This window comes from Amblyomma mixtum, chromosome 9 (assembly GCF_055824585.1).
Source record: "Amblyomma mixtum isolate Tamu chromosome 9, ASM5582458v1, whole genome shotgun sequence".
NCBI lineage: Eukaryota > Metazoa > Arthropoda > Arachnida > Ixodida > Ixodidae > Amblyomma > Amblyomma mixtum.
The window spans coordinates 93,509,955-93,528,363 of record NC_143020.1 but is presented as its reverse complement, the minus strand read 5'-3'; the positions used below and the strand labels follow the sequence as shown (position 1 = coordinate 93,528,363).

Below are 18,409 nucleotides of genomic sequence, written 5' to 3'. Positions count from 1 at the left end.
ATCGCTGAGCGTCTTGCCCTTCCCGTTGAATTTTCCAGAAACATCGTTTGATTTGTAGTCCGCATGCATAAGCTGCATAAAGCAGCTGGAACCGTTTAGTATGTTTTCAGGTGACTTCAAAAGTATAACTCGTCGGCATCCACGGGAACTCAGCAAACGGCTACAAAGGAGAGCTATGCAGTATAGTATCGTTGACTGCATTATATAGCTGCTGATGAGCAATCTCTTCTGAAATCGACTCTGTTATGGAAATTTCCTACAAATGCATTGTTTCGTAGTCAAGTTTGTATACAGTATTCTTGCGTGCACATTCATGCTAAGACTTACGATGAGTAGATTTTAGGAACTACCCGGTCACTCTGGGCATCTGCGAGCTACTTCCACCTGATAGCGCTTAGTGGTGACCTCTGCTTAACACATTGCCTTTTTTATGGTGTCTAACATCCCAATGCGATTAAGGCTATGAGGGATGCCGTGGTAGAGGGCTCACGATAATTGCGAGCTACTGGGGTTCTTTAACGTGCACTGACATCGCACAGTACTCGGGCCTCTAGCATTTCTCCTGCATCGAAATGCGACCGCCTCGCCCGGGATCGAAACCGCCACTTTCGTATCAGCAGCTAAGCACCATAACCAGCGAGCCATCGCGGCGGCTCCATGGGCGTTTCTGTTTTGATATCAATTGCTGAAAAACACTTTGCCTCAGAGCAATCAGGTTTCAGTTTTCTGAAGGTGCAACTAGCTTACTACTTGCAACTTTGTACAGTTACAACGGGATGTAAAAGTTCTATTGATTCACTGCTACGAAATTTTACATATTTTTACGTATCCACGGGCAAAAAGACTTCACGGCAAACAGAGCGGTTAACATGACGGACGAAAAGCCTAAGGCTAAGTTTGTTAACTTCTGTTCCGGGCGAAGAGGCACAAAACTCAGGTAGCTACGTGAGCGCTGACTCGTAGCGAGGACGCCGACGGTCCGTTTCCAGTACTGAGGACAAGGCCCACTACCACGTGAGGTCATTGTCCAAAAGCTCGATTTGTTATACACCGCGTTACAAGGTCGGTGCGTTGCACCCTTCAAGCGGATGGCCGCACGCTCTTGTTGGTAAAGGAGGGAAGACTCGAAGGAAAGAAGATATTAAACACATGCACATGTACTAATGTCCTCATGCATGAACGAGGAATGAGGGTAACAAGAGTTCCCTCATGGGTGAAATTATAAGGTTAGAGTAAAAATAATATAGTAAACTATCTCTTGGGTAGGCAAAGCGTCAAACTGGGTGTAAAGCGAAGCAGTACTAACAAAGCGCTGGAGGTTAAAGGAAAATGCGAGCAGCACAGCGAAAATTTCCCGCGAGATGAGAAAGTTTCTGTGGGAAACTAGAGAACTCTTCGTCGGCCGTTACTCTCTCGGTGCGGAGCACCGAAGCGTAGCCTGGCGCCATTACTACGGCACGGCTCGCTGCAGCATCTGCTGAAGGAGAAACGAGAAAAAAAACCGAAAAAACACAGAAAAAAAAACAAGGTAGCTGGCGTTGGAGTATCTTCCCTGCTCTCCGTTTGTGCGCCAAGCTCCACCGCCGTTCGTTTTGACTGCCGCCGCTTGCGCGCTACTTTTCGTCTTCTTAGAGGGCGGTTATACATCCGTCAGCGCGTGTGACACACCAGGGGCGCTGTCGTCGCTTGACAGTACAAAAGAGGGAGGGCGTAGCCGCTCGCAGCGCGTGTCTCTTCTGAGAGACGGCGACGGCTGGCACTTTCGCTCGGCTCAAGTGAGACGGAGGCGGTATTTAGCGGAGTCAGCTGTTTCTTCTTTGCAATCCGATCAGCCCTAGCCTTTTTGGCGCTGTGAGTGTAGTATTTCTGCGAAGTGTTTTTGTCTGTAGTATCACATGGCTGAAGACGCCCCGTAAGGCACTCCTTAAACTTAGTCAAGACACATGTGCTATTTAAAGGTCAGCGCCAAGTGCTTTTGTCTACTGTGTGATTAATTAACCAGGCGAAGTTAACGATAAAATAGCAATGCGTGCTCATTAGTTTCTTTTCTTTGTTGCGTTTTGTTTGACAGCACAGCTCTTATGCGACCGTCTCTGGATTACGCGTTCAGTCGTTGGCGTCGGTGTTGTCGGCGTAACTGCCACGCCACCTGACTGGTGGCGTGGCAGTTGGCAGCAAAGCGAAACGCCACCTGCCAAGGAGAGATCGCAGGAATAGACAAGTGGAAGGTGGCTACAACGGGAACATCCTGGATGGGGTACCACGCCACCTGCGTACCACGCCACCTGCCAGCCACAACACAACTGCTCTGTTGTGCAGACAACAAGGCTGTTGTGAAGTGCGGTGCTCAAATTTCGCATTACCGACTGCCGTAATCATCGGTCAATTTTTTCTTTTATTCGTGCGTGGTAGTGCCATTTAGTAACACATCAAATTAAAGCCGTAGCTTTAAGAGCTCCTTAGAGGCTTCTTGACAGAAGACCAAAATTGTCAAGTCGGTAAATGAAGCGGAGAAAGAAAGCCGGAAAAATAATCAAATCAACCAAAAGATTTGAGAAAAAACTGCAACATTATGAAAGCTGTGAAACTAGATAGATAATTAGATGGCAAATGTGACGCATACAACCGCAGAAATTTAACGAAAATGGAGACCAATTATCCGAATACCACAGCATGAAGATGACAGCGAACCGGTCGTAGGGTTCTACGGCAATGCTCTTAAAATGGTCTGTCGGGTTCATTCCGCATATTAAGGCAAAAGCCTTTAATGCCTCATCGTTGTAAGCAGCAGTTGTCGACAGAAAATGTCACGCTTTTCAATTGGTCAAAACGGCCGTAACGTCACAGTGCGCGAATTTCAAACGGGCCAATTGTACTTTGCCTAGTAACCATGCAACCAATGGAAGGAATCGTATAGTGATGCTCTAAGTGAGACTGAGCTTAGTTAATTGCTTAATTACCCAATTAGGCTAATTAACTTTTCTAGTCAGGCCATATAAACAAATAAAACCGAATAGGAAATTGGTCCAGCTCGGGAATCGAACCCCGGTCTTCGGCGTGCGAGACGAACATGCTATCCATTCTGCCATGCCAGCTCGATGGTTTGGAATGAACAAAGGCGCGTGTAGTGAATACGGTGTCTTCGCTCACTCTCATCCTCCTCCCTTCCCTTCCGGAGAGGTTTAGGTGTCCACCGAGATATGAGAGACAGATACATTTCCTTTCCTCAAAAACCAATTTACCGATGAGCGAGGCGTAGAACCGAATGGGCAATGGCGTTCTATGGACTCCCTGGCAGCGTTGCAAGATGCTGTCGCGTTCCACTCTTAGAGGCGAAGCTTAACATCTTAACCACACATCAGTGACCACACTTAGGTAAAAAAAAGTCCCCCCCCCCTCCTCCCCTGAATTTTGACGGGTGTTCACGGAGATATGTGAGACAGTTACTGCGTAATTTCCTTTCCTCAAATACAATTTTCATTTCCTTCATTACGGGCCCTCTCTGTCTTCTTTCACTCCCACTTCCTCCCTTCCTCTACGGTGCGGTTCAGGTGTCCATCGCGATGACAGAGAATTACTGCGCCATTTCCTTTCCTCAAAAAGCGTTGCGTTCAAAGGGCAAGGCATCGTGCCGAACGGGTGGTGGCGTTCCGTGGACTCCCTGGCAGCGCTACAACACGCTGTCGCGTTCCACTCCTAAAGGCGAAGCTGAAGCGTCATTAATTAGCAGTTAATCAGTGTTCAGGCATTAATCAGTAATTAACCATTAATTAGTGATTTGTCATCACTTAGTAATTAGTACTCAATTATATGTGACGCCACCAGTGCCACAGAAGCAGCGAAAGTGGTTCGGAAAACGCTTTCGCCTCTACGCACTTTAGACAGTCAAAGTGCCCCTGAATTTTTCGTCCCCAGGAATGCAAGAACCAGTTCAGACATACCAGGCGCGAGTAGTTGCATTTTAAGGCTTCAATATTTATTGCTAGAAACCTAATACTAGTAGCAACTAAGAAACGACATGAAAAACGAAATAGAAATAGCGCCACAAAATATTAATATTTGTGTTGATTCACTTTATTTTAGGCAGTTGCACCAAGGAAAAACTGTTCTTTGGGACATTGGGATCAGTGGCGAGTCAGAGGTCATTAAGGGGCCATGGAGCGAACGTAATTTACAAATAAAATTCGACATTTATGATGTGGCAACCAGCACCCAAGAATTTGGAATAGTTGAAATTCCAGTACCTTTAGTACTGGATGTGAAAGCGCGATCCAGATCTACACATTTGCCCGACTGTTAGCGGTGAAGTCAAAACTAGACAGATGAAATTATCAAATCTGGAGCCTACCTATCAAAGCAGTCCCTCTAATTTGTACGAGAACACTTAGGCACATGTCATAACACTGGCACGCGGGCTATACCTGAAGTGCTAACCAGTCACACACCGTTCGAACCGGCTAACAACTTAGAGAATTGACTTTAACCAGCCGAACGGAACTCAATGTGAAACAAAAACCTCGCTAACTAATCTTCAAATATTCCTCCAAAGCTGCGGTCGCGGGCACGCTATATCTGCAAACTTGCCAACCTCATCACTTTGCGTCAGTCGTCCCATCGTCGACTGCACTTTCTTACACCTGCTGTCCCCTCTGACACTGATGAACCCCCGGTTTTCAGTTGTGCGCGTCAATTGTTCTGTCAATGACAGCTGCCTGTTTTCAGTACCTGCTCGAATATACTCGACTTGTGTTTGTCCTATAATCCACCCCGTTCTCTTCGTATCCATTTTTGTCACAACCTATCATTTGCGCATCCATTTCTTATTTCACTCTTCTTCGCTTGAATCTGCAGTCGCGATTTCCTAGCGTCGGATGAATATTCTCCCGATCAGCGCGAGGATATTTTGACACAAAGTATAAGCATTGATGCATTTCCCACTAATCTCAGCTCCTAGCGGTGCTGACGCCCTCATCTTCGGGAACTGCCTGAGCAGCACGCATCCGGTCCATTTCGCGAGCGATAAAGACAGTAATCCATCGTCGGCAGCAAGGAGACAGGGATGCTGCGAGGTGAAGGGTCAGCTCAAAACGTGTGCCACGCCGGAACTAAGGCAAGAGATCAGCTCTCCTCTCAAGGTCAATGCCAGGAGCAGCTCGATCTGTTGCAAGCGATGGCAACCAGTTCTCGCTGGGGACATTGGCCTGTCAGAGGCTCCCCGCTTGCGGAGCGCGGTGTTACGTAACCATATCCGCGGGCTACTTCACTTCTTTAAATGGCATCGTTCTTCACGACCACCTTGTGAAGAGTCGCTGGCCTGGAATTTCAATGCTGGCGAGATAATGGCGTCCTTCAAATGGTGCTCTCTTTCATCTCTTTAATGATGGAGGGGATGGTAGCCAGGCCACACGCGTGGTTAGCGGTCTGCTTCAGATGAATAGAACGAAAAGTTAAAGTGGCACAGATCCTGCCCTCCGGCACACAACAACAACAGCAACAGATCCTGGAAGAGAGCACGCAGACGCATTCCGCGGTTAAAAACAAAAGCCATAACTACAGCGATGTGTTAATAGCAGTCGACAGTTTCAGCAACAGCAGAGCTCTGTAACCTGCAGCGTTTCTGAGTTGACACTGAACCTGATGGATAGGCTAATGGGCGCACAAACTGAGTGGCTAAATGAGGTAAAATGTTAAAAGAAGTGTTTGATCTTAGTTTTACGAGGAAATTGGAGCGTTCTTCCTCTGTCATGAGAAAGGGTGTAGTTTATTTGTGAATTTTGAATTAAGCAAGTCTCTGAAATAGAAATGCATGACAAATTCGCTTTGGTAAGTTGCGCAGAGTTATCAGGGAAATAAATTTTTGCCTATCCCTCGGATAGGCGAAAACTACTCTTATTTCGCTCTCAAAGCTGAGATACAGGCGGTGATGGTCGTGGCAAACTTTAATAAATTCTGAGCCTTATGTTAGACTAGTATTAGTTTGGCTCTTGGTCTCTTGAAGTGTCCGGCAGTCGGTGACGTTCGGCGACTTCCAAAGCCGAGCCCAACAGTTGTTTTTGGACAGCTGGGTCGGAGCTGGACACCGCGACCTCCGATCGCTCAAGGTCAGTAAGTGGCCACTTCGACGGCGGCTGGAGCTCAGAGCATATGTAGAGCATGTGATGGAAATCAGCTCATGGGGCTACACTTGAATACACTCTGACGAGAAGAGAACAGCTCTGGGTGCATTAGTGCTAAAGGGGCCGTGGGGAGAAAGGTGTGAAATTGTAGCGGCCGCCACGTTACCAGCTCTAATTTATTGAGTAATCTGTGAGGCGGAGGATGGTGTAGTCGTTGCTCCCTTGCTTATAAAATGGAAGGAACACTCTGACCGCTACCCCGGGAAGAGACACAAAACTCACTTGCTTCAGAAAGGAGAGGAAAGAAGAATGCGGAGACCGAAAGAGATCAGAGAAAAATAAACTCAAGTGCACACACTACATGACCGCAGAGACAGTAAAAAAATTTCAGGCAATCATAATTCACAGCTGTCAGAAAAGAATTTTTCATTATAGGTTGAAATATGGTGAAATACACATTAGGAGTTGGCAGAAGCCCACCGACTCTACTTCTGAACAGGAACGCACAGTTTTGTAGTAGTTTTGTGGTAAAAAAGGGCTTAGCAAGTCGTACTTTCGATTACTCGAACCACGTACCGCGAGCGAAGTCTTGTGCATTCTAGTTCAGCCTACGTTTAAAGCTTATGTAAGATTTCAAGCAGACGGTGATAAGGGACGTCGTCACATGTGTTATCAACGCATTCAGAATTGGTGTCCCGTTGGGGATGGCCACTTTCAGGGCTTAACACCCCTACTCTAGAAGCTGCACTCAAGGCAGCGCCACTTTTTGCATGCTATTTGGGTAACAGTGGCGACGTGGTTTTCGCGAGAACTTGCAAGCGCAACGTCTAGTCGTCGTCTTCCCGTTCACATATGAAGAAAGGTGCGTCCATTATGATCGAATACAACTCAAGAGCGAAAGGGCAAACATCGTTCTGAGGAGGCCCTGGAGCAAATGTCCTGGACCGATTCTCATTACGTCTCGGCTAATCGCAATCCCTAAATCCCATGCCAGACACCTCCCATATCAGGCTGTAGGCGGATACAACTAAACAACTAAGCGGCTTTTCCTCGTCAAAGACCCCTTCCAACCGATGGCGCCGGCCGATTCTCATAAGCCTGCTAGCGCTACAATGCAGGGAGTGGCCGATGAAAGGGGATAGTCCTTTGCCTGCATTGTCACGCCGCTTCCTTCATTATCAGTCTAGTAGGCTCATAAGAATCGGCCAACTCAATCCGCTGGAAGGAGGTCCTTTGTCGGTGGTGGTGGTAAATACGTTTATTTCCTCAGAAAAGAGGGAGTTAGGGGAAAAGCCCCTTCGTTATTAAGTTGTATCCGACTATAGGTGATCGACCGCGAAGTCATGACAAACACTCGATACAATTGGCTAAAGGGTCTCTTTTGAGGGGGGTTTGCTGCTTTGTTCTTGACTTCGGTATATTTGACTATAAATTTTTGTTTAAGAGCACTTGCAGACTTTTTTTTCCTTCTAACAACTAGTTACTTTTAACAACGGCGGTTGGCAAGCCGAGTAGAGGAAGTCCGAAAAATGCGCTGAGGTCCACTCGTCTCACAGCGAGATAGCGCAGTCGCGCGGGCTGGATTACCGGCGAGGACACCTCACAACACAAAAAAAAAACACCCCCACCGTAGCTTTTGTTGCGGCCTCACGATTACGTAGACCGCTTATTTTTTTTTCATCTCCCGGTTTACCAAACTCGTCTGGACCGCACAAGTAGAGTGGCCACGTGTGGTTTATGCATCGTGCGCAGATAGTGGCTGCCAGCCGGCAAAACTCACTGCCTTGCAGCAGTGTGCATGTTCCTCCGTATCCTGTCGACTGCGCCACTGCGAGGCCGATGCTAGAGCGAACCATAGTAACCGACTACCCTAGTTCGTTGCTCCCAAGACGGAGGGCATACTTTGCTCACCAAAAAACGTGCAGGAGAGCTGCTAAAAACACACACAAAAAATAAAAGAGTGATAGGTGAAAGGAAAAAAAAAGGACAAAGGGAAGAGTACAAACGGGCCCGCAAGAGCGGCTCCAAATGCTCTGCCGAGAGCGCCGCACCCGACGCATTTCAGAACAAGTGGCATCATCCAAGCACGCGCTCGCGCTGTAGGGACCGGTTAAAGAAAAGAGGGGCGTGCGCGGATGCGCCCCCAGCTATAAGCAAGTCGCTGTTGCGAACTTTTTTTACTTGTTCGCGTCTCCGGCGTAGCGTGCTCTCTGTAAGCGCTTCAAGCGCTCCCAAGACTTCAGGGCCGACCGGGCGGCTGGCTGGCCGCACGCGTACGCTTCCACCGGCTGCCGGCGACGCCGCTGAAAGCACGTGCTCTCCGGCGTTGGTGGCACGAAATATTGAGCGGCATTTGAGGTCGCTTCATCGTTTATCAGCGGCGCATTCGGGTTGCCGCTGCCCGAATCGCCGCGCCGTAATACACTATACGACCCTGTTTGCTGCTCTGGCGTTCGTGTAGCGCTAGCCACCTTACGTTTACGCCTCGTCTCTCCTTCTGTCTCTCTCACACACTCACCTTCTCTCCTTCTCTTTCGCGTAGCCGTCGAATAGCCGCGGGTGCGAGAAATTTGGCCCCCTATGTGAGCGGGATGTGTGCCGCGGCCGAAACTAGGCTTCGTCGTATTTTTGCTTTGCGCTCGTAAGTGTTCTGCTTTGCCTGGTGAGGTGGATCAGTGGCTGTGGCGTTTCGCTGCTGGGCTCGAAGTCGCGGGTTCGATACCCGGCCACTGCGCCCGCATTCTGAGGGAGGCGAATCCGAAAACAGCTCCCTAATGAGACCAGGTGCTATCAAGAAAACGCAGGTCGGTGCAGTAAGCTATTTTCCATTCCGCTCCGTGTTATTAATATCCTAGAGTGTTTCCTTGAGTTTAAAATGTAAAAATACCAGCCACTAATCCTTTAAATCAATGGCGCAGGCTCCAAACGTTCTCTGCGAGGGCTAATAGCTTTTCTCACATATAGGAGTGTCGTTGACACGTTCAGATACGTGTATTCCAACATCTAGCTGCCACTGGCAGTGAATTTCTGCTTGATTCAGCAAGAGTCTGCTGGAATTCCCACGCGCAGTTTTCACGTTCTCATCATCGTCATCACCAGCTTAGGCATATCAACTGCAAAAAAAAGGCCTTATCCATATTACATTTTTTTTTACCCTAGATACCTGCATCGCCTCGCACCATTAAAGCAGGGGGAGGGGCATAGTAAATTTGTTTTTGAATTATAAGCTATGCCTATGCCGATTTATTCTTGATTTCAGCTTGCATGTCGTTAACTTTTACTTGCTGCCTGACCAACTTTCCTCTATTGCTACCCCTTTCCGTTACACCTTTCAACTTCACTTCTGTATTTCGCTGGGGTGTTTTTAGTTTAAGTTCAAGCCGTTTCGTTGGCCGAAATTTTTGCCTAATGTGTTTCGTCACCTTTAATTTAAGCGCGGCCGACGGTAGCGATGATTCTGATCTTCAACTACCGCGGAGAGCACAGGCCGTTATTGCAACCGGCTGGTTATTCTATTCTCTGTGGGCACAGGTTCGTTCGAATAAAAAGTATACGTTTCGGTGTCAAGCTAGCATGCCCCTTTCTTGTCCGAGGCATCACCACACAAACGTTACAGTTTTCTGCGCATGTCTCTACCAATGTACTGATGGTGTGAATTTGGGCTTTTTTCGAGTATCCCTACTGAAATCCAGCCTGGTCATTTCCTGAACTGAAGCTCAAGGGTGTTCAAAATCTGTTTATGATAGTAAACACCTTCTAAGCAGCTGCTAGCAAGTTCCTCACTCTAGTTTTTCATGTGCTTGATATTCCGTTTCGTCTGGATTATTGTGTTCTTAGTTTTCTTCATTTCGCCCGGTACGCTCAAGGTCCAGAGCCATTGTGTGTACAAGGTGGTAAGGATTTCTAGCACATTGTTTCTGTCGGCTTTTAACAGATTTTTTGGATATAATCGACCGCTATGGAGTTCTGCCGCTCCGGTCTGCATCAATGGCAGTTTGAGGGCGAATTGAAGGATGTTTGCCTATAATGTGAACAGAAAAGGTGAAAGTTTTTATTTTACCAGCTCCTAAATACCACATTCAAATATTGACATGTCATGGTGCACTAAAACCTTAATGAGCATTGAGCTCTAACTTATAGTTTATGCCGGCACCATGCTCTTGTTATCCAACTAGTTTACCTTCGAAACGAACTGATTGGTTTCTTCGTTCCAATGATCCACCGTGAGATTATGAAGCATGCCGTAGTGCATGGCTCCAGATAACTTCCGCTAACGTGCACCAAAGTGTCACTGCAACAGCCGATTCGCTTTTCGCCTGCCTCAAAATATGGCCATCGCGGCGAGCGGGTAGAACTTCTAACCTACGGGAAAGGGTACCAAAACAGGACAGGCACTTTAGGCACTTTGGTACTTTCGCCCAAACTGTGGTAGTGCACTGTGGTGTGGATTTCTGCCCGCGAAACCTCGAACAACTAGACAGCCTCAGCTCTTAAGCCTAGATTCCTACGAGATCATGTGGTCGACGATGACAACACATGACATCGTCACAACTATGTGACACGAACAATTGTCATCCCTCATGAGACCTGCTGACTTTGAATGGGTCTTGTGATGCCTGCAATGAGTAACGTGGCTCGTTAAGTGAACTTTTTGTTGCATTCTGTTGGTACATTCTTGTTTAGCTTACGGTAAAACTGGTGTCACATTACGAGGCAGACTTCCCAACGTTTTTCTACCTCTCTGTGTGCAGTGGGCGGCGGGTCTTCCGGCGCTGTGCTGGCCAACCGACTGTCGGAGGACTTGGGAGTCACCGTGTTGCTAATAGAAGCTGGAGGAATAGAGAACGAAGTTTCGGACATACCACTCATCGCAGCCACTATGCAGATGTCGCCACTGGACTGGGCCTACCGCACAGAGCCTCAGAAGACGTCCTGTTTCGGTCTCGAGGGAAGGGTAAGTGCTACTGTAATTTTAAGGCATGGCTATAGACTAACTCTGACCATATGTGTCTCAGCTTCGTGAATTCAAGAATGAGCATTAAAAAAAAGCAAGGAAAAGGCAAACTGAAATGGCAAAAATTGAACGACCGCAGAAGAAATTTCACATTTACTACAATGGAGCTGGCATAAGCAGCGAAAAAAATATTCATCAGACCGCTTGATAATCGAATAGTTTTGACCTTAACTTCAAAAGCAAGAAGCGTTCTTTTAGCGATCGCAATTTTCTGATTTCTTTTTTCGAACTCTCAGACGTTGTAATAGTTCGTCATCGAGCACTGTTTATACCCCTTCCATTGAAGCTTTCTTTAAATGAACTATTTATTCTTGAATGAAGTATTTATTATTACTGTGGTGTGTATTTCTGTATGTTTCTTTTTCACATTGTTTCTGATTGACTGATTGACTATATTAATGTGTTTACTATTTTGCTTGTTTTTCACGTTGTCTTTTATTCAAAAGGGTTGAAAATTGGGCGAGTTGGTACGAATTCATACTGGTGTGGCACCACAGGGACAGGGACAGAGACAGAGTGACAACTTTGACTTTGATTGACTTTATAATTCGTTTACTGTGTTGCTTTGCCTAGTTTTCTTTCTTTTCTTTCTCTCTTTTTTTTGCCTTTTCTTATGTATGATCGTCGGACACTTGTATCCCCCGCCCCCTTATGTAATGTCCCCATTGGACCCTTAAGGGCAAATAAATGATGATGATGATGATGATGATGATGATGATGATGATGAATAGACATCACCACTTTTAGCCCCACTGCTGCAATGGTGTACGGGGTGATGCGGATTACTAAAAGGAAATTATACCGAAAAACTAACATAAAAATAAACGAACTCCATTTATAGGCGTGCCAGTCAAACTAGATGGGTTTCGCGCCTCGCTTGAGGTGCCTTGGTTTGCACCGACCTTTGTTTTGCGTATAGAGCGGAGCGTTCAATTTTTTTTTCGCGCCTAATATTTGATTTATAGTTAACTTTCCGCCTTCCTTTTTCACTGTCTTGCAGCGGAGTCCATGGCCACGAGGCAAGGCACTCGGCGGGTCTAGCGTGATAAACTACATGATCTACATTCGGGGCAACGCTCATGACTATGACCACTGGGCACAACAGGGATGTGAGGGGTGGTCATGGAAGGAGGTGTTTCCTTACTTCCTCAAGTCAGAGGACAACCGAGATCCAGCCGTACTTGCGAACGGTTAGTAGCTGAGAAGAGTCTTAATCCGCTTGAGAATTCAAAGCGGATCCTGATCTTCAAAAGACAAGCATTTGTCAGCATCGCATGGTAACCTGGTAAATATAAATAGCTTCTAGAGTCTTAGGGTAGTACAGAGTCGATCACACTTGTCTAGAGGGCTTGGACTGTGGGCTCCGGAGCAAATGAATTAAAATCTTCTCGCAGCTGCTTTTCTAGCGGTAAGGCGCTGGTGCCTATGCGTTCACGTCTCTATTCAGCTGCTCTCCAGCGCAAGCATTACCAATGAAAGTTAGTACCGGCTTCTTAATTTCTCATCATTCCCCCCGAACGGCACCTTTCCAGCACTCTAGAAAAGTGTGATCGAGTCGGTACTGCTGTCTGTTTGCGTTCGCCATACCCATTGAATACACAATACCGGAATCCCTTGCTTATGCAGTTGAGCGTGTCCAACCGTGTTGTTTCTGTCTGGTTTAATGCTGTTTTTTTTTTCGCTTTTAACCGCACTCCCCGCATTTCAGCGCTGTGAGTCTGTATAGAGCCTTTGAGTAGCAAGTCTAATTGGCTCACTGGGTCAGTGGACCGCTCGTTTCCACTGTGAGTAGACCGTGGCGTTCACCCATAGATCCCGAGATCAATATATAGCCAAAGAGCTCTCGTGGCTAGGGCCCGAGCTGCCGCGAAAGCTACAGGGGTTCTGGACTAGAGACCTCTCCTAGAATTTGTAACGGGCTGGCCCTTAAGGCCAGTCCCCACTCTCTCCTGTAAATAGCCTAAAAAAATTCAGTGGGAACTTTGACTGTTTAAAGTGCGTAGAGGCGAAAGCGTTTCCACACCACTTTGACTGCCTCTGTGGCACTGGTGACGTCACCTCTGGATGACGTCACACATAATAATGACCGATTACTGACTAATGACAAATTAAGGGGGCCTTTAAGGTAAATAAACTGAACTGAACTGAACTGAATAATAATTAACCGCTAATAAATGACGCTTACGCTTCGCCTTTAGGAGTGGAACGCTGCCACGGAGTCCACGGAATGTCACCACCCGTTCGGCGCGATGCCTTGCCCTTTGAACTCAACGCTTTTTGAGGAAAGGAAATGGGGCTGTAATTCTCTGTCATCTCGGCGGACACCTGAACCTCACCGTAGAGGAAGGAAGGAAGTGGGAGTGAAAGAAGAAAGAGTTGGGTTGGGTTGTGTTGTGTTGGTTTTAATGGCGCATAAGCGGCTAAGGCTATCATGCGCAAAGCTCAAAAAGAAAGCTTCAAAAAGTAGGAAGAGAAAGAGGGACCGTAACGAAGAAAATGAAAATTGTATTTGAGGAAAAGAAATTATGCAGTAGCTGTGTCACATATCTCGGTGGACACCCGTCAAAAGCGTGACGCCTCTGCTGACAAGCTTCTGCTGACAACCTTCTGTCGACAACGATGAGGCATTAAAGACTTTCGTCTTAATAAACGTTTTCCACCACCACCACCCACAGACTGAGGCAGTTATGTGCCTTTTCTTTTATCAAAACCAGCGGAAGGTATAAACTCCGGCGATGTTGAGGAAAGGAAAGGAGGCTCCCTGGGTCAGTGGACAGGTCAATACGGCTTTAAGCTACGTAGTGGTGGTGTCCATCTGCATGAAATCGAGCTTTCGCACAATATTTCAATATCAGCAACGCTAGACCACCAGCCATTTTTGGTTGCTGTCAAAACCACCCCGGCAGAAATCTGCTCTAGATCCCGACTAAGGGAAAAATACTAATAACCGGTTATTTTTCTACGAAATCACAAAAACGAAAGACTGTTCCAAGACACGTCGCAAGCTGACGCTCCAGATCCACAAAATTCGGACAGCACTACCTTCGCTATGGAGCTTAACCTATAGAATGGAGCGTGACATGTTCAGGTATCATTTTTTACCTGCCTAAACAGAACTGTTGCGCTTATATTCGTGACGTGACTTAATACCGCCCCAATGAGCAGTAGTCCTTGAGAGTGCTAGAGTGGTTACGCAGCTACTGCCCACATTTGAGACCGGCATGCCCCTTATTTGTAGAGTTTCATTCAATTCTATTACCGAAAAGCAATAGCAGTATTATATTTTATTGCGAAAGCAATACTACTCCCAAGAACTGCCTTTCGCGTAGCGGCGGCCACTTGGCACGTTTGACCTTTGGAATGACCCCTGACGTCATACCATGCCTAGTGACGTCAAAGCGTGACGTCATACCAGGAGCGAGAGACGGGCTTCCAACTCGGCTCGTCGGGTAACGGCGGCCGCTTGGCACGTCGCGCCGCGCTCCTCCCGCTAGAGGCGCTAGTGACGTTATGCGTGACGTCTTTCCAGAAGCAAGAGACGGGCTACCGGCTCGGCTCGTCGGGTAACGGCGGCCGTGTTTTAAAAACGTCGCCTGTGTTTTCTAGCACTGACACTGTCGAGGCAGGCACCAAATCTGCCAACAGCTGTCGGCCTACAGTTTAACACACTCCTCATTAATCCTAAGTACAACTACGAGATAATGCGCAGAAAAACCACCGACGCTACCTACAACTTCTACAGACTGCTCTGCAGGAATATTCGATCTAATCAGGGACAGAAAAGTTTAAAATGATACCTCACTCACGCCGATACATGCGTAATCTATCACCATCTTCGTCTCATCCCGCACCCGCACTATGCGCCTGTGCTGTGAACTAAGCTCAGTTATTCTAAGATGGACTTGTGCTACTGTTGACGGACTCCTAGCCGCACTTTGCGTATGGTGTAAAGTGATCTAATAATAATCTTTATGTCACGAAAATGGCGCCACTAACTTCACCTCCTTGGTGCATAGCTATGATCACAGGGCGCAGTGGTAGTGCCCGTGGCTTTGCAAGCGGACGCAACGAACCCCCACGTGTTCCATTTTCTTCCAAAGGGCACCACAATCACGGCGGCTACCTCACGGTGTCTACTCCGGCCTATGCAACGCTTTTGGGTCATGCCTTCATTGACGCTGGCCTCCAACTCGGCTACCCCAACGTCGATCTCAACGGACCGCAACAAACAGGTACAACGCGAGAAAACTTTGCGAACTTTTTTTCGCCCAAAATAGGTCTCAAATTTGCTCCTTAACAAACTTATTTTTACACAGTTGTGCATTAACAAGAAATGCTCCAAATTCTTACTGCAGTGCCAATTTTACAGCTTAGAATTATTGCTGTGTTCGGTTATTGATGAAAGCTCTTGAGGGTTTTGAGCATACCAGTTACCTGCCTTATGTTTTGCTGAATGTTTAAAATTATTCAGTAGATCTTCTTTTAAAAGCTGCAAAAGGTACTTTGGTTTGGTCCTTGCAGGTGGCTAGGTAGACATTATATTTGTGAAAAAAATACGATTGAATGAGAATTAACTAGAGTGAAGTATTAATGCTTTAATTCTTAGTTTTCGGGTGCGATAATATATTGCGAAATGGAAGTTTGTCAACATCGAAAGGCGAGCTCAGTTTTTGAAATTTTGGAATCGGTAATGTATTTCGAGATATCGAACACATCATACGCACTTTCTAAAGCTCGTTAGGTTGCCTTTCTTTAGTTGCACTTTGAGCAGATGACGTCAGCCGTGTGTTTAATTCAGGAAATAGTTATGCACTTCATGTGTTTTATGACGTATAAGACGTTGACGATGTTTGCGCTAGGATCAAATGTGGAGCTACGCACCTTGAGAATTTTGCAATGCGATGGAGGCAACCTCATCGAGATATCTTGAAAAGTGGGACTACTTTGGATGTCGATGGCTTCAAATTTTTCAGTTTATAAATCTTGCGCTACGAACAAGGCTAAGAAGTTAATTATCTATGCTCTGTAAGTATATTTACTTTTCGTTCCGCTCTAACACGTAAATGTCAATCGCCTTATCGTACCATCCACATGCACTGGTCACAGCAACGTAGGTTTGACTGTTATTGGTGAAAAACTTAGTATGGAATGATTTAAACTTAAACTTAACAACACTTCAAAGTCTTCCTCTGAAACCTTCTTTTATCGCGATCCTTGAAGTTCACAAGCATACTTTTCATAATCGACTTCATGAACGGTGTTATCCAGTGAGACAAAATAATACTTTCCTTTGTTTTCCTCCCTGTTTCCAGGTTTCGCCATACCACAAGGTACAATTCGGAGAAGCGCAAGGTGCAGTACAAGCAAGGCATTTATGAAGCCAGCTCGACATCGCAAGAACCTTCACATCACACTGTACTCGATCGCGACGAAGGCAAGGAACTATCTGATCTGATCTGATCTGGGCCCAGATTTGTCCAGATATGGATTTATTTCTTTTGTGATATATTTATATGTGTCTGCATATAAAATATATCAGGTCCAGATATGGCATTTCCGTATGAGAGCCGTAGTTCACGTCGCTGAAAATTTTGCTGCCGTTTTTGTCCCGGCTTGTGTGCGGCTACAGCGCGCTGTTTTCAGCGTTTTTTTAGACCAATTTAGGTGCTTGCATTTGAACATCCGAATAAGAACCCACTTTGTCCGTTCAGGGAATGCACTGCTTGGTATCTGAACTGTTAGCTTTCTTTATTTCCAGACTGCAATGAACTTGCAGCCGAACAAAGAATAAAACCTTGGCCGAGAAGTAAAAAATTCTTTAACTTCGTTAAAGCCTCCTGCGTATGAACCTCTTCGCCTTGATAAAGATATCTTTGGGATTTTGTTAAGACATTCCTTTGCTACTGCTCCATATCCAGAAGCATACAACAGCTTAATGCCGACAGGAATGACTGACAAAACTCATTGGCTGTTTCACCGCACGTTTTTCTCGACAACTGTCGCTCGCAGATCCACTTCGACGAATGGAACAACGCCCGCGCCGTCCAGTTCGAGCGCTTCAAGGTGCCGCACATGGTCTTCGCCCGGCGGGAGATCATCCTGTCCGCTGGCGCCATTGGCAGCACGCAAATCCTGCTCCTTTCCGGCATCGGACCCAAACACGACCTCCACAAGCTGGGCGTAAGAGGAACCACTCCCTTCCTCTACCTCTATTCTACGGACAATGGTACAATCCAGGGCGAAAAGCCAGGCGCAACGGACAGTGCAGGACGCTCAGCACATTGCAGTAGTCATAACCAAAATTTCCTGAGAAAAAAAGGCAATAAACATCATAAAAGGTACCATGTTACGAAAACATCAAAGAAAGCATAAAAGGCTTAAAGAAACTTATAATAATCTAAAATGCGTAAAACACAAACACTCACTGTGAAGCAATACTAAAGAAGTGTGAACCGTGCATTTATTAATTTTGTACAGTAAATGGGCCTACGCGCGAGGTGCATTGCCATATCTCAGCGCCAGACTCTGCCTGGACTGGCTGGCTTCGGACTGCTTGAACCGTTTCTGTCTTGTTCCAAGCTCCTCGCAGTAAATCCCGGTCTTACATTTGGTGGATGTGCCGGGTTTCATCACTCTTCTCTACAACTCCGCAGCCACATGCTGCTTGCCTCCCGGGCGACCATCGTTTTCCTCGCAATTTATTTATTTGCACGCCTCGAAGCGCTTACAAGTGATGCATTTCAAAACTAGAAATTGAAGATGCATAATTAGAAAGCAAGGCACACGAAAATACACTTGTAAGGGTTAACTGCCGAACATGGCCCCAGAGGGTAACTCAATAGGCCGGCGGAATATCTTAGGGGAGGGCTGAGTCGGACTGGTTGGTTCGTTTTGAATGGTACGGCAAAACAGCGCTGATGGACGGGACGGAAGAAGAAGACCATGTGTCTGTCAGCGCATGTGTCTGTCTCTGCTTCCGTCCCGTCCGAAAGCGCAGTTTTGCCGTACCATTCGGAATATCTTACTGAGCAAAAAGAACAAAATTTAATACACATGCAGAAGAGAAAGATGCATGCACGTCGAAAAAGAAATAATACCGCCTCGAAAAAGTCGAGGGTCCAAATGACATCACCAAATAGAAAACTAAAATCAGCTAGCACACCAGTTAATGCCGGTAATCCTGCATGATCTAAGTGTAGAAGCGTATATACTCTGACGAGCCATACATTTCTTCCTTCTCTATCGTTGCCACAGAGATTTGGGGCGCCTTTATTCAGGC

The 18,409-nt window shown here is 46.6% G+C and overlaps 1 protein-coding gene across 1 annotated transcript in view; it reads left to right on the top strand.

The window, feature by feature from the left end:
* Window positions 1-18,409, top strand: part of LOC149330168 (glucose dehydrogenase [FAD, quinone]-like) — an 86,659-nt gene that overhangs the window by 60,065 nt on the left and 8,185 nt on the right. The window contains exons 2-6 of the mRNA XM_089559756.1: window positions 10,868-11,070; window positions 12,131-12,320; window positions 15,231-15,362; window positions 16,443-16,564; window positions 17,140-17,310. Of these exons, the coding sequence (XP_089415882.1) occupies window positions 10,868-11,070; window positions 12,131-12,320; window positions 15,231-15,362; window positions 16,443-16,564; window positions 17,140-17,310 (818 nt within the window). The remainder of the gene's footprint in view (window positions 1-10,867; window positions 11,071-12,130; window positions 12,321-15,230; window positions 15,363-16,442; window positions 16,565-17,139; window positions 17,311-18,409) is intronic.